This window comes from Anguilla rostrata, chromosome 6 (genome assembly GCF_018555375.3).
Source record: "Anguilla rostrata isolate EN2019 chromosome 6, ASM1855537v3, whole genome shotgun sequence".
NCBI lineage: Eukaryota > Metazoa > Chordata > Actinopteri > Anguilliformes > Anguillidae > Anguilla > Anguilla rostrata.
The window spans coordinates 25,582,778-25,596,493 of record NC_057938.1 but is presented as its reverse complement, the minus strand read 5'-3'; the positions used below and the strand labels follow the sequence as shown (position 1 = coordinate 25,596,493).

Here is a 13,716-nt window from a genome sequence, read left to right as displayed (position 1 = left end):
TGTCTCAATCCTGTGATTGCAAAATGTCGTCAGGTCGAGGCACAGGTACTCTGACCAAAGATCAGCTGTCTGGGGAATCTTGGAAAGCTTCTGTCTTCCTGTTCTTGAAGACTGTAAACCAAAAAACAAACTAACACATTTTCAGTGTAATGCTGCTAATAAGGAGACATCAGTTGTGTTCATTACAGTTTTGTAATTGGTGGGTATTATCTAAATTCTTAGTTCTGTTGCAATTAAGAAAATCTTTCAAAAAAAAAGTCCTTAATGAACTAGTTGGGAGCAGTGAATGTGCTCTTACTCAACTGTATGGTCATGTGATGTTTGTCACATGTAAAAGTTGTCAGTGTTGCATGTTGCATGCATAGAATTTCAGGGTCACCTTGAATCGCTTCTAATGGATGGGCGTGAATATGTATGTGCATGTTATCTTAGCAACATCTGTGTTGTATGTTTTTTTTGTAATGCATGTGCATTTTGGGGGTGCCTAACCATTGGATGACTGCCATTTGACAAAATGATTCAGAGGACTAAAGTGACTGTATGATGCTACAGTTCTACTGCAGCCAATGATTTCACTTTAAATTGACATGTGAAATTACAAATTACCTGGAATGTGAAAATGTGAAAACTTGGTACTTTTTGTAAGGTTAGTCATTTTTGGGGGTGAACCCTTTTGCTGATGTACTGCAAACAATGAAAGAAAAATCGAGATCCTTGGCCCCTCAGTCAAGAAAAAAAAGCCTCTAGTATTTGTATCAATTGTATAATTTATTTAAATATATTTTATTTTATCTCCACACCCAGTTGATACTGTATGCCAAACACTTTAATTTATTGTTGATATACTTAATTTTTTTTTACAGTATTTACATATTGCACGCTAGCCGGAATGTTTATACATTAAATGTACAAAGAGGCAAATGACGAGCTGGAATATATAAATGTACTACATACCACACTCAACTGAGTTTCACAGAAATGCCGTTTATGTTTTCAGGGAAGTAAACTGTAACCAGCACTTAATCTACTGTATTGTCTCAGCTTTAATGTCTTGCAAAGACAAAGGGCAAGAAAATTGTCATGCAATTAATAATTTAATCAAAGTTTTCAGTGTGATCCCAGCATTTAGGAATGTGTGACTGTAGTGGTCCAAGAAAGCTTTCTCTCAAGTAATAGCCAGTGCTGAGAAGAAACAAATGTAAATTAAAAAAATAAAGCCCATAAAGGCATGTCAGACATTAACATTAACATAACTGTTGCTTTAAAAAAATCCCTTTTCTTTTTTCTGAAAAATAAGACCTAGATTGTTTTTGGCAGCAGGACAGGAACCCATGTAGTCGTGTTTTATTTTTTAAAAACTATATCTTCACACGTACCATTTTATTGTCAACCTATCCTTGTCAAGATGCACACAGACAACATACCAAGACGTCTATGGAAGTAAATCTTTCCTTTCGTAAAAAATAAATCTTTGTTCACAATGGCGTATGACGGATGATATAAATGGTTTGTGTTCTCTGGTTCCCCAAGGCACTTTTTCTTGCTTCTTGAATATATCTGGTTTTGCTGAAATCTGAAATATACAAGGAGTTTAATTTAGTGCACTTTTTACTTGGCTGAGTTTTAAATTCTTTCCTTATCAAGTTACTGTGGAAATGAAATTCTAAGCATAGTAGATAAGGCACTGCACTCATTGAATATGTATTGTGTTTAACTGTTGAGTGCAGGAATTATAGCGCATTTACAATGGGACCTGCCAAGTATTTTTTTAAAACAGAATTCTACAAGTTGCAATTGACCAAAATATCTTTTACTGCCAATTGTTTGCTCAGAAATAAACACATCTGCAGCAATAATACAAAAATAATAATAATACATTAATTTAGGGCTTTTCCCATTCTGAATGCACTTTACAGAAGTCAAAAGCGTTAAAAGTAAATTAAAATTCAGAAACAATTATCAGTTACCTAATGACTAACACTGACCCACTGATTTTATTTGGTGAGTAGGCACGCAAGACAGTGGATCTCTTTTCTACATGTATTTAATTTATTTTGATCTAGTATTGAAAAGCAATTCATTAATCCGTACAAGGATACAAGGAAGCATGTATGCTTCTCTAAACATTGAAAGAAAAATCCAGCAATTAACCATTTTAAGTCTGTTCCTTACCTGCTTAAGCTAGCCTTCTGTACATCTTGGACTTCCAGCTAACCTAACGAGAAGTCTGGCACATCGTTTGTAGTCTGAAAAGAAAGGACCGTTTACTCAAATGTATCGTTAGCCCCCCTCCCACACACTCAGATTACATGAAATACACACAGTAGTATTTTACACTGCAGTCCAAACTAGCTTGAGTTTAAGTTCTGATATTTACAAAACTGATATTATTGGAGCAACAAGATAAGATAATGAAATGCACCAACTGTAATTTTTCCATATACAGAGATACATGCATTTTTTTAAACGTCCAAGCCAATCCAGAAAAAGTTAATGATGAATTATGGCATGCTACATTTATCTTGTTTATATTGTGTACAGCGGGGTCACAGCACTTACATGCTGGTATTGTGCAGTCCCTGGTGTTGTGGTATAACCTGTAAACATGTTTCCTGCACTTTGGACTGAAGTACAGAGGACCTATAAGGAAGAGAAAGAACATGTATGGATGCTGCTGAGTCTCTCTGTCTGTTTCTCTCTCTCTGTCTGTCTGTCTTTCTACTAGACCCCCCCCCCCCCCCCCCCCACACACACACACACACACACACTCACATACGTGCAAAATTGCATAAAGGTGGCTGCCTGATATACCTTACCTGTGAAATGTTTTAAAAACTTTTCTTTCTTTCTCAGATCTCTTGGGAAAATCTCTGAAAAAACAAACATTTAGGTCATTCTTGGTTTGACTGGCTGACAGGATTGTTGACTTAGAAGTTGACTCAATCTGTTAAAGTTTGGCATTTCCTTTGAATAATGCAAAAGCTTTGTGTGGGTTTTGACATGAATTGCAGCTTAAATGGTTTCCCTGACAAGTTTACAGCTAAAGCAGCCTCATAACTTTCTGACAAGTTATACAACCATCCCTTGGAACCCATAGTTACACCCAGCTGCTGACAGTGTGTGCTCACCAAGAATTTGATCCTCATTATATGATTTATAATCGTGCACTTCCTTTGGATCGATTGAGTATTCTTGTGTTTTTGAAGTATGCTGTAGTGTACATCCGCTTCTTCCCCGATGCTCTCTCGCATGTCTCACGATGTCCATGATCCGTTCGAAAAGGCTTTTGTCCTCTCGTGTGTCCGTGTGAACAGTGTTCTCCTTACAATATCCAGCAGTGCAGATCAAGAGTATCAGTCCAATGACAGCAGGCTTTCGCAGTCCACTCATTGCCACTGAAATCTCAGAAAAGCGAGCCTCTGTGCTTTCAATCGTCTCTTATAACCCTGCAAGAATGATTTAAGACGAAGGGGTTCATTGACACCAGACCAAACCCTCATATTAACTAGATAGCGTATCTTTTGTATCTATGTTGAAAAACATGCAAATAAATAGCCAAATCTACATTTACACTCATTCCCTATTGGTGGCTAAGCGTCATTTCAGATTGCACGCATATCAAGAAGATAACGCCAGATTTATTTTTTCTTTATTGAGACACGCAGAAACGACCGTAAATTATCTATCTTATCTTAAGAGCAATCATGTTGTAAATATAGGTTTTCCGAAGGTACGCAAACATTAAGAGTTGCTCGGAACAATTAACACTAACGCTAGTGTAGCCTACTTTCGGCTAACTGAAGAGAAATCAACTTTGAACAAGCTCGCTGCGTGTTGACATGCTCTTAGTTCACGGAAAGTGAAATGTGCATAAGTATACTCGCATAAATTGACCAAGTTACCTTTGTTGTTTCTTGTTGCAGATGTTTTTCCTCTTCTCTTTAGCGGACCTCTCAGTGTTCAATTATTTTTTTGTAATTGTGATTCGAGCTAGAAAAATTCAATCTTCTTTGCTCCATATATTACAAGATCCAAGATCTAGCACTGAACCATGAAATAGTGAGCCAGTTTCTTATATATGTATATTGGATGCGAGTGTGGTCATCCTGTGTAATATCGACCTGAAAGTGGGTGGAAAATAATAAAAGTCCACTAGGCAACTTCTGTGTACTGATGAAGTATCAGGTCTTTCGCCAGAGGCTCGCTCACTTTTTATTCTCTGTTGCAGACGTAAGGACCTGTCCCTTGTGGATTACCCCGGCATGTCTTTAATTAGAAGCGCGTTAAGAACGCTCCCTGCAAAAAACATTTTAGCTATTTCCCCGATCACGGTCCCATTCTGCGTGGAGCGGTTTTCGCACTCTTCTTTTCCGTCAGTCCACTTAATTTGGAAACAAGCCTGTTTACCAGAAACTTTTTTCGTTTCGTTAAACGGGAAGGTCTTGTGTCTGAGCACTACCAGATGAGGTAAATTGTCGTTTATCTGGGACGCTTCAATCGATTCCAATCGTTTCACTTACATATCAGATCAATGACTGGAAATCCAAACAGTAAATACAGTTACGTGCAATTATGGTCGGCTAAGTAGGCATTTATCTGTTGTAGCAGGGGAAAAGGAGCTGCAGAAAGATTCGCAACATCGGCTGAACTCCTTTCTAATCGGACTGACGAGAATTATTTTATTCTGTCAAGACTGGCTTTGTTTGTCTTTTACACTCCCTTTAAGTAGGCTGAAGGATGAAAAATACATGCCTAGTTGCCTTTTATTTCCACTGCCCTCCTATCCCTGCTTTAAGGTAGACTATATTGTAGGCTACAGGCCTACCCTTTGTAATTTAGGCTAATACTATCATCTTAATGATTTGAGGGTGATGCGTTGTCATACTCTTAAAAGTGCGGAGTCTGTGTAACCTGCGAGTGAATAGGTGACCTCGGCTACAGTGATTATAACTCGCAATATTTTACTTTCTATTCAGTCCGACCCTACTGGAAAATAAACATTAGATAAAACACAACTTTTTTTAGTGGAATTTTTAATTTTTTTCTGATGGTTTCTAATGGTGTCTGGTGGTCTCTGGTAATCTGATGGTGTAGTGTTTTTATTAGTCTAATGGTCTTTTATGATTGTCCAATTTGATCCTAACAGTTATCTGTTTTGTATCTAATAGTGCCCTGCTGGTTTCTAATGGTCATTAAATTGATGGTATTGGTCAATAATGATTAAAGTTAGGATACAGTTCTACTGTAATGGAATGCCATTCTGACGGATAGACACTACCAAGGGCATGGTTCTTTGTCAGCATAATAAATAAAAAAACATTTTAACATTAGGTGTTTAAAAAAAAAAAAAACATACACGTTTTAAAATTATACAATACAAATTATTTTTGAGATCCAAAATCTTGCTTGAGTAAAAAAGATAAAGTAATGAGAAGCATAAGCATTTAGCATAAGCAATAAGCAATACATTTTGTTATGTTGAGCGAGACATTACACAATAAAAGTTTTAATAATATGCAAACTTTGTTGGCAGTAACACTTAAATTATTTTAGTGAAAAAACACACTTGACATATTAATTTGAGTACAAATTCACTGAAACAATTACAGTAAATTATTACAATTTGTTTTGATACTGTATTCAGTAATTGCATTGCCGTACAAATGTGTGTAAACAACGTAAGTTAAAAGCACAGGTATTCAGTCACCTTCAAGCGGGTCAGTTTGAACCTGTACCATCTAATCTTTTTCATGCATTTGACTTATAACAGCGAAGGAAAACTAGGGTTCTACTGTGTGTTACAGTCACACAAAAAAACTTTTTTTTTTACAGTCTCCAAAGTACCACAACAGTTCTGATCACCACAGTTCAGATCACCTTCCACACAGGCCCAGACCTCAAGCTGCCGTGCTTAGCAGACACATTTTCGAAGGCATCATAAGATCAATCACCTTGGCATTGATTCTTTCTTAGTTTTGTCAAATGTTCTGACCATTAGTATTCCCTGCTCAGAAACAAATAGTCGTAAATACTTTTTTCTGCACTCTGATGTTGTACATTTTGACTGATCTCTGATCATCTAAGCTTTACACATACACTGCTTGTTTTGACTGCGTTGTTTTAAACAAAACCAATCCCCAAGCTGTGGTCGTAATGCAGGAAACCTGTTGTGGTTGTTCGATACATTAGGTGCTTAACATCTACCTAAATACTTTTTCTAAAATACAGAAGCTACAGTTCATTTTATTTTTATGCATTGATGTTATCTTTACTTCTTCTGTCAGCATGGCACAGACTCCATCTCTCAAATATGTGACCTGTATCATGCATCAGATTCAGGATGTAGGACAAAGCTATGCACCCGCTTTTCATATTGAGCTATATTGGCAGAAAGTGGAAATGATACTAATACAGTTACTCAGAGAGAGATTAGTGTTGTGTAAGTATTTATTCCAAAAAAGACAGGCGTCATAATTATTGGCACCCATGTCAATACTTTGTACACCCTCTGCAAGCATAACACTACTGAGTGGTCTTCTATTATGTTTTGTGAAATTACAAAATAGTAATATTGTGGTCAGTTTACCGTTTCTTGATTTATTTTGAGCTATTCTCGTGGATTCAAAAATATCTTGATCCTTTCTGGAGTTCATTATTCCGTTATCCTTTGCAAAAGGGCAGAGCTCTGGAAATAAAGTACCGCAAAAAAAAAAAAAAAAATGGATACATCCCTTCAAGTGACCAAAATGTAGGCTGTCTATTCATAAATACACAAACAATTTCCTATCAAAAACCTGCTAATATGATGCACCTTTTACCTGTTGGTGACTAAAAGTATGGTAGCGCACAATGCAGTTTTACCACAAAATACGTTACTATACCCCAACCCTACTCAAATAAAAAGTATAACATTGAGGGGGTAATTACTTGCTCCACAGCTGGGGTCTTCTGCATGATTAGATACCCACGCAGATAAAATATAATTCGGAATGACCACCAGAGCTTTTAATGACATGGAGCTGACTTGTTTTCTGTTGGACCTGTAAGTAATGTTACCAGCAGTGGGAAGCTGGCTACAAACAGAACTTTTGCGGGGGTATGAAATTTTCTAATTTAAAGTTCCCACGAAAACAAAACCACTATTGTGTTCAACATAATGGAATTACCCTATAATCGAATCTGCCTTCTTACCGTCGCTCACAGTTGCTTATTTCACGATTTTAATGTTATCTCTAGTTATCCAACTGTCTACGTTTAGTGGGGTAACTTACTCGGTGTGAGTAGGCGGGGTTGAAGACGGAGGAGGGAACGTCTTTGATTGTAAGCACAGGCTAAGAAATCCCTGCATAGTATGCCTTTAAGTAAAGCTGAGATTCTAAAATATGTGTTGGAATAAATTGTTCATTTTTGGCTGGACCGCAACAGCGGGGCCAGCCCTATAAATGTGAATGTCTGTGACTGAGTGACTGAGTGAGTGATGAAGTTACACCATTGGTCGGCCGAGTTATAAAGTTACACCATTGGTCAGCCAGTCCAGCCATATGCCTAGTCTTGTTAATATTACATTTAATGTTTGCCAAATGACTCACTTTAAAGCAGTAATGAATATTTAGGCTACAAAATATTGAAGTACTAACATGTCTAATGCATGTTAAATTAATAACCTGTCATGTGATTTGAGGAACTTTGAGCCATCCTGCCTCCTTGATTTACTTTTTCAGTTGCAAAGGGCACCAAAGTGCTGTCTCAGGGTAGGGGGCTTCATCATCTGTGAACATGCCAGATGCACATGCTCACACACACTTGTAAACTATACAGATCCTTTCCCCCATGTAAAACACATATGGTTACTGTTACAAGTTGCAAGACAGTATTCTGGAAGTCACTACTACTACAATTGAGTTAATGCATTTCATATGTGTGTGTGTCCTTGGTGAACTTGTGTATGAAGTGTTGACTATGCCAAGTTAACCTCCAGTAAATGTGCAGTAGCATGCACAGCTGGGCACCTCCTAGCTGCTGAGTCACACTTCCTTTCAGCACTAGTGGAAACTTGCTAGAATTTATAAATACAGAAATTAATAATTAAATACAAAATTTAGAACAAAACCAATGCACTATAAAGGACTAAGGAATGATTCAACAAAGGAAACAGTGATTCAGGTAATGATAAAACTGCATATATAGGTGAGGTTGGGGCCAGATGGTGCTCTGAGACCAACCTAGAACTAAGCATAGGAAAAACCATAGAGATGGTTCTGGACTTTTGTAAAAACAAGCACAAGCTTCAGCCAGTGGAGATAAACAAGCAATCGATTGAAAGGGTGCAGAGCTTCAAATACTTTGGTACATTCATTTCCCAATACAATTACTACAATTACAGTTACAATGAAAAACCAATGCAATTATTGTAATTATGAAATGTCATCAGAGACTGTACTTTTTGCAACAACTGAAGAGGTTCAGAGTTTCTCAGGAGGCCAGGATGTTCTCAGGCCAGCGGTGGAGAGCATGCTGATGTTCTCAGTCCCTGGTTTGGGAACATATCAGCTCAGGACAGGGAACAGTTGGAGAGGGTAGTGCACACTGCTGTTAGGTTAATTGGCTGCAACCTCCCTTCTGTGCCCTAGATTTTCCATTCTCATGTCCGTCGCAAGGCCTTCAGAGTGGCCTCTAACCCCTCTTACCCAGCAAATTGTTTCTTTGACCCGCTCCCATCAGAGAGGAGATGGAGGTCCATTTGTACCAAAACTGGTAGATTGAAAAAATAGCACTTACCCTGTAGTAATCCGAACATTGAACTCTTAACAAGCCTGTGACCCTGTCTAATCACACCATTCTCTTTGTATTTGCACTTTATAAGCTCTGTTCTCAATTTAGCTTTATTCTTTTATCCTTTTTTCTTTGATATTTTTACTAGCATTCCACTGCACATTTACTGGTATTGACTTGCGTGAGTATAGTGTGTATTACATGTGTGTTGTGGACTGTGTTGTACTGCACCTTTGAGTTGCACCACACCAACTTACAATCAGCTTATGTTGAAATGGCAAGAAAGTATTGAATCTTGAATCAACATTATCAAGCTTGCTGAATAATGTGTGTGGAACTAAAGGTTTATAATTGTTGTTGTCTTTGGATTTGATTAATGTTTTTGGGATTACCTGGCACAGAGCCATGTTGGCTTAGAGATATGGTCCTTCCCTTTCTATGACATTTTACAGCTGCCCTATGAAAGTGGGTCCCTTGAGGAAGTAAATACCTCATGCATGCTGGGGAAAATAGATCTAGCAGTTAACTCACAAAGCTATAGAATTATCCTGATCAATCATGCACCCTCCCCTCAGCCCAGTCTTCCATCTCATTATAATTAATAGAGATTAAATCACCAAATTCCTTTTTCCCATGTCCACATTCCTCTGCATTTGTAAACATAAACACTTGTTCATTGACTTGGGAGTGGAAAATCAGGAGTTAGCTTTGTTTCTGAATAAAGTACTCTCAAATAGCCTGAATATCCCTCTCAGTAAATATTTTGGGGCAGAAAAGTTATTTTAAGGAAGACTGATGGGAAATTTGTTACATGTTGATCATGCATGTACACAGATGCTGTTTTTATGTCTGTTGATTGGCCACAAAGAGCAGCTGTACTCCAATAGACTGAAAGTCAATGTGGATTCTTTGTAATCATTCTGTTGGTGGTCCCTAGACTGGGTGTGTATCACTGCTGTTTTGACAATCTTGCAGCTCTTAAATCTATTTTGAGTGATGAAGAACATATGGGGGATATTTTCATGCACAGCTAACTTCCCCATGTTGGGGAAGTAAAACTGCCATTAGAATGGTTCAAGCTCATAATTTGCCTTACTGTTCTGAATTGAAAGACATTTCTGAAAATGCCTTGTATAGCTGCCATCGGCCCTCCTTAAAACTGGGCTAATTCTAGTGTTGTCATGCTTTTCCACATTGAACAATGGTGACCACTCACGATAATTCCTACCCACTGATGTAACAACATGTAATCTAAGGTGAATTAGAGAATAGGACTGTATGTGTATTTTATTACTCGGTTGATTTCTTTTATTTTCACGTTTATACATTCATCAAAAAACGGCAAACACAAATGAAAATAAGGAGTCACTGGATTACTTCTGAAAATATCCTCATTTTGTAACAGATAACTGACGAAAAATATCTTCTGAGATTGCAGAAGTTTTCTTCCTACTGTTGTCTTCCCCCTTGTTCCTTGGGAACAAGATTGCCAAAGCTCAAGTAAACATGTCAGCGGGTCAGCAAGAGCAGGCACACTTCCCTGGACATGAACGCAATCTGACAAACCTCAGTGGTAGGCCTGTTTTAATAATTCGATACATAGCCATAAATAGAACAGGTGTCCAAATTAAACTGCAGAATATAGAGTAATTAATTCTAACACATGCCTTCACAAATTAACTTATGCTGAAACAGCAGTGCCGAAACTCAGAGCCCCTTTTAGCCTGTCCACATGACACATCAGGAGATGCGTTTCCATGTTAATGACTGCTTAATGGAAGATAAAAATATTATAATTGTTATTTGGAACAATCATATTTTAAATGATTACTATTTAGGATTTTGAATGAATCATCACACCATGTTTTGAGAAGAAAATGCCTGGTCTAATCTATGAAAATGGGCAGCAATTAACCTTACACCTCTCATTCAGCAAATATATCAGATTAAACTGAAATTAATCGGCATTCTCTGGGGAGTTCATCGGGTTGATTTTAGTTTGATGACACCCTTGCAAGGATGATTTATAGATGCTCACTGTGTTCAAACACTTTTTATCTTATCATTGAGTTACCTTTTAAAGAGGTTTCAAAGTCATAAGCTGTTTGTACATAGTTTTGAACCAGAGAAATCCACCATGAAGTAACAAGTCTATGGCAGAAATGAGCAGGCATACATTTATGAGCTTACAACAAATACTTTTGTTCTCTTTGCTGATGGCTGTTGGGACTTGATTTTCATGGAATAGCTTCTGTAAGCCCCAAGAGGACCAGGAATCATATATCATATAACAGGAAGCCACGAGAGCACAGATTCTTGGCAGGTGTTAAGGCGGTCAATCTCAGTACTGCTTTGGGAAGCTCATTATTGTAAGATTACATGGCAGATACATTTTTTATCACAAGACAGTTCTTAGAAAGTGATTCTGACTGATGGTTCTTTGTGCTGCTGCTTTTTAGCAAATGGAATCTGTCTTCATGGACAGTTAAATTATTCAACAGGAAAATAATGCAAACTACTTATTCCAGTGAAAATCCATTTTTATATTTGTAAAGTGATTGCAGTTGTAATTGCGTTGCTGCTGCTTGAACACGTGTGTCTTAGAATATTTTACTGCTTTTGCATTGAAGGTTGTGTAGGTTAATCCCCTTGTTTTTCTAAAATGATTGTTAGGACAGATGAGGAGTTTAGCATCATGTGCTAGGTAACATTATGCAGTGCAGCCTGTGGCCATTCAAGGGAGTAATGAAAAATGGCGACCTCTGTTGGGTGCATATGGGTCTTCCTCCGACTCCACTCTATACAAGATTAGCTGTGGTCTGTGATGAAAACATGCAGATGGCTACTCCACAAAGGAGAACTGTGGGTCTATACTCTCCTGAATTGGCAGTGGGTTTGCAGGCAGTTGATCACAAAATAGGGTGGGAATTGTTGGGAATCAGCTCCACATTGGGTGCCAGTGATGCAAAGGCAGTTTATAGAGTAAAGTGAAAGGGAGTACCAAAAAGTGGCCACCATACAAAGGTGACTGCTGTAATTTTTGATTTACGATTGTCTACATATTTTATTGTAACACAATATTTTTAATTCTGTAGACAATTTTGAGTTTAACGGTCACCATATTTTATTTTTTTCATCAATTTTATATTTCAGTAAGAAACACACCAGGCATATCTCTTGGTTGAGCCATAGTGCTCATTTATTAAACCAGGAAAGCACTGAAAGCATTATCAAGGATCAGACTGAATTTATACTTCCCTTATTGCAAATTAACTGTACATTTCCAAGTGGCACATAGCTGGCTAACTACACAGTCCAATCAGAAACTAGACTGAAACCAGGAAGTTAACTAAGATTATGTGCTAGCAAACATAACAAGCTGTGGCGGCTACCCAGCCGGATACCCACTACTAAGATATTATTCCACATGGTCTGCCAAACATGTTGATAAGGTTTTGCAAGGTTAAAAAATATTGATTATATTTTTTCTCACCCTTCGAACTGAGCAGGCTGTTTTTGGTGTGTGTTGCATGTTTTTTTTCCACATGCTCTGCATTGATTGGTTAACTGAATGGGAATGACATGAGCGCCCCTCCCCTCTCCTGCCCACACTCCCACTCCAGAAAAGCTAGTACAACGTATATGTTAAAGCAAGAGTTGGATCACAAATTTAAAGTCGAGGAGGAAAACCAAGAGCCCGCTCAAGAAACAAGGGTCCTTCAGGAACTGTCCAAATTGTAAGCTTTTTATATCTAATCATGAACTATATGTTACCTATGACATCCATAGTTACTTAGCTAGAGTGCTGTAAAGCACATTGACAGCTTACACCGATCAGCCACAACTTTAAAACCACCTGCGTAGTATTGTGTAGGTCCCCCTCGTGCAGCCAAAACATCTCTGACCCGTTGTGAGTTTTTAAAATCATGTGGAAATAATTCACCCTCGAACAATGTCTTAGCTTTTTATACCCCTGTAGCAACTAATAATGTAAAAAACTACCAATAGTGTAATAACTCTCAATAATGTAATCTATTTCAAATTTATGTAATAAAAACCAATAATGTAATAAGTAGTAGTAGTAGTAGTGTACTTTATTGATCCCCGGGGGGAATTTGCACTGTTGCAGCATCAAAGACAACAAAGTAACACAATCAGATACAAATTTACAGTAGATACAAAATATCAGATACAAATAGGACACCTTCAGAGGTGGAGTCCATGCCTCGATGGGTCAGAGCTGTTTTGACGGCACGAGGGGGATCTACACAATATTAGGTAGGTGGTTTTAATTGCAGATGATTGGTGTATGTTTAAGCTCTTGCTATTGTAGCTGATTATACTTGCAGCTGGAAAGATTAAAAATTCCCTGACTCCGCACAATTAATGTGGCCAGTTTTGCTAGTCATGATTGAACTCTCACTTGCTCATTCATTCCTAACTATACAGTACTCTGTGGTCATAGATGCTAAATCATGAAAAGGCAGGCCATGCATTCTTAGAAGAGGCTAAGGGTGGGTTTATGCAAATTACATAGTTAAAGTGATGGGTTGTTTTCACAGGAGCCCATTTGTGAAGAAAAAACTGGGGCCAATTCTGAATGGACTGCTTTGTCTAATGATTTTCTTATACAAAAAAAACAATAACAACAACAAAAGGAAGTAGAATATAGTTCATATTTCTTTATTGTCTTTTGTAATTTTGGGTATATATTACAGACATTTTGTCTTATTTGTATGATTACAATTTCAATTCATTCATCTATTCTCAGTGTTTATTAAAGGGTATTTTATGCATTTTGGTTTCTCCATGTAGAAATTACAGCACTTTTTATACATAACCACACCCCCACACACAGGTTTCACAGGCATTTCCGATTAGGCAGGTGTGTTCAGTTGCTTCCTTCGTGCAGGTATAAGACAGCTTTCTGTATCTGGCTTTGAT

The 13,716-nt window shown here is 37.7% G+C and overlaps 1 protein-coding gene across 1 annotated transcript; it reads right to left on the bottom strand.

Annotated features, from left to right (window-relative positions):
* Positions 1 to 747: 747 nt before the first annotated feature.
* LOC135256923 (ALK and LTK ligand 2b-like) lies at positions 748 to 4,651 on the bottom strand. Its single transcript, XM_064339210.1, has 6 exons — positions 3,903 to 4,651; positions 3,129 to 3,446; positions 2,817 to 2,870; positions 2,560 to 2,640; positions 2,173 to 2,246; positions 748 to 1,573 (listed from the first exon to the last, which is right to left on the bottom strand). Exons 2-5 carry the CDS (start codon positions 3,388 to 3,390, stop codon positions 2,182 to 2,184), a joined length of 462 nt encoding a protein of 153 aa, XP_064195280.1. The 5' UTR covers positions 3,391 to 3,446; positions 3,903 to 4,651; the 3' UTR covers positions 748 to 1,573; positions 2,173 to 2,181.
* Between the last annotated feature and the right edge of the window lie 9,065 nt (positions 4,652 to 13,716).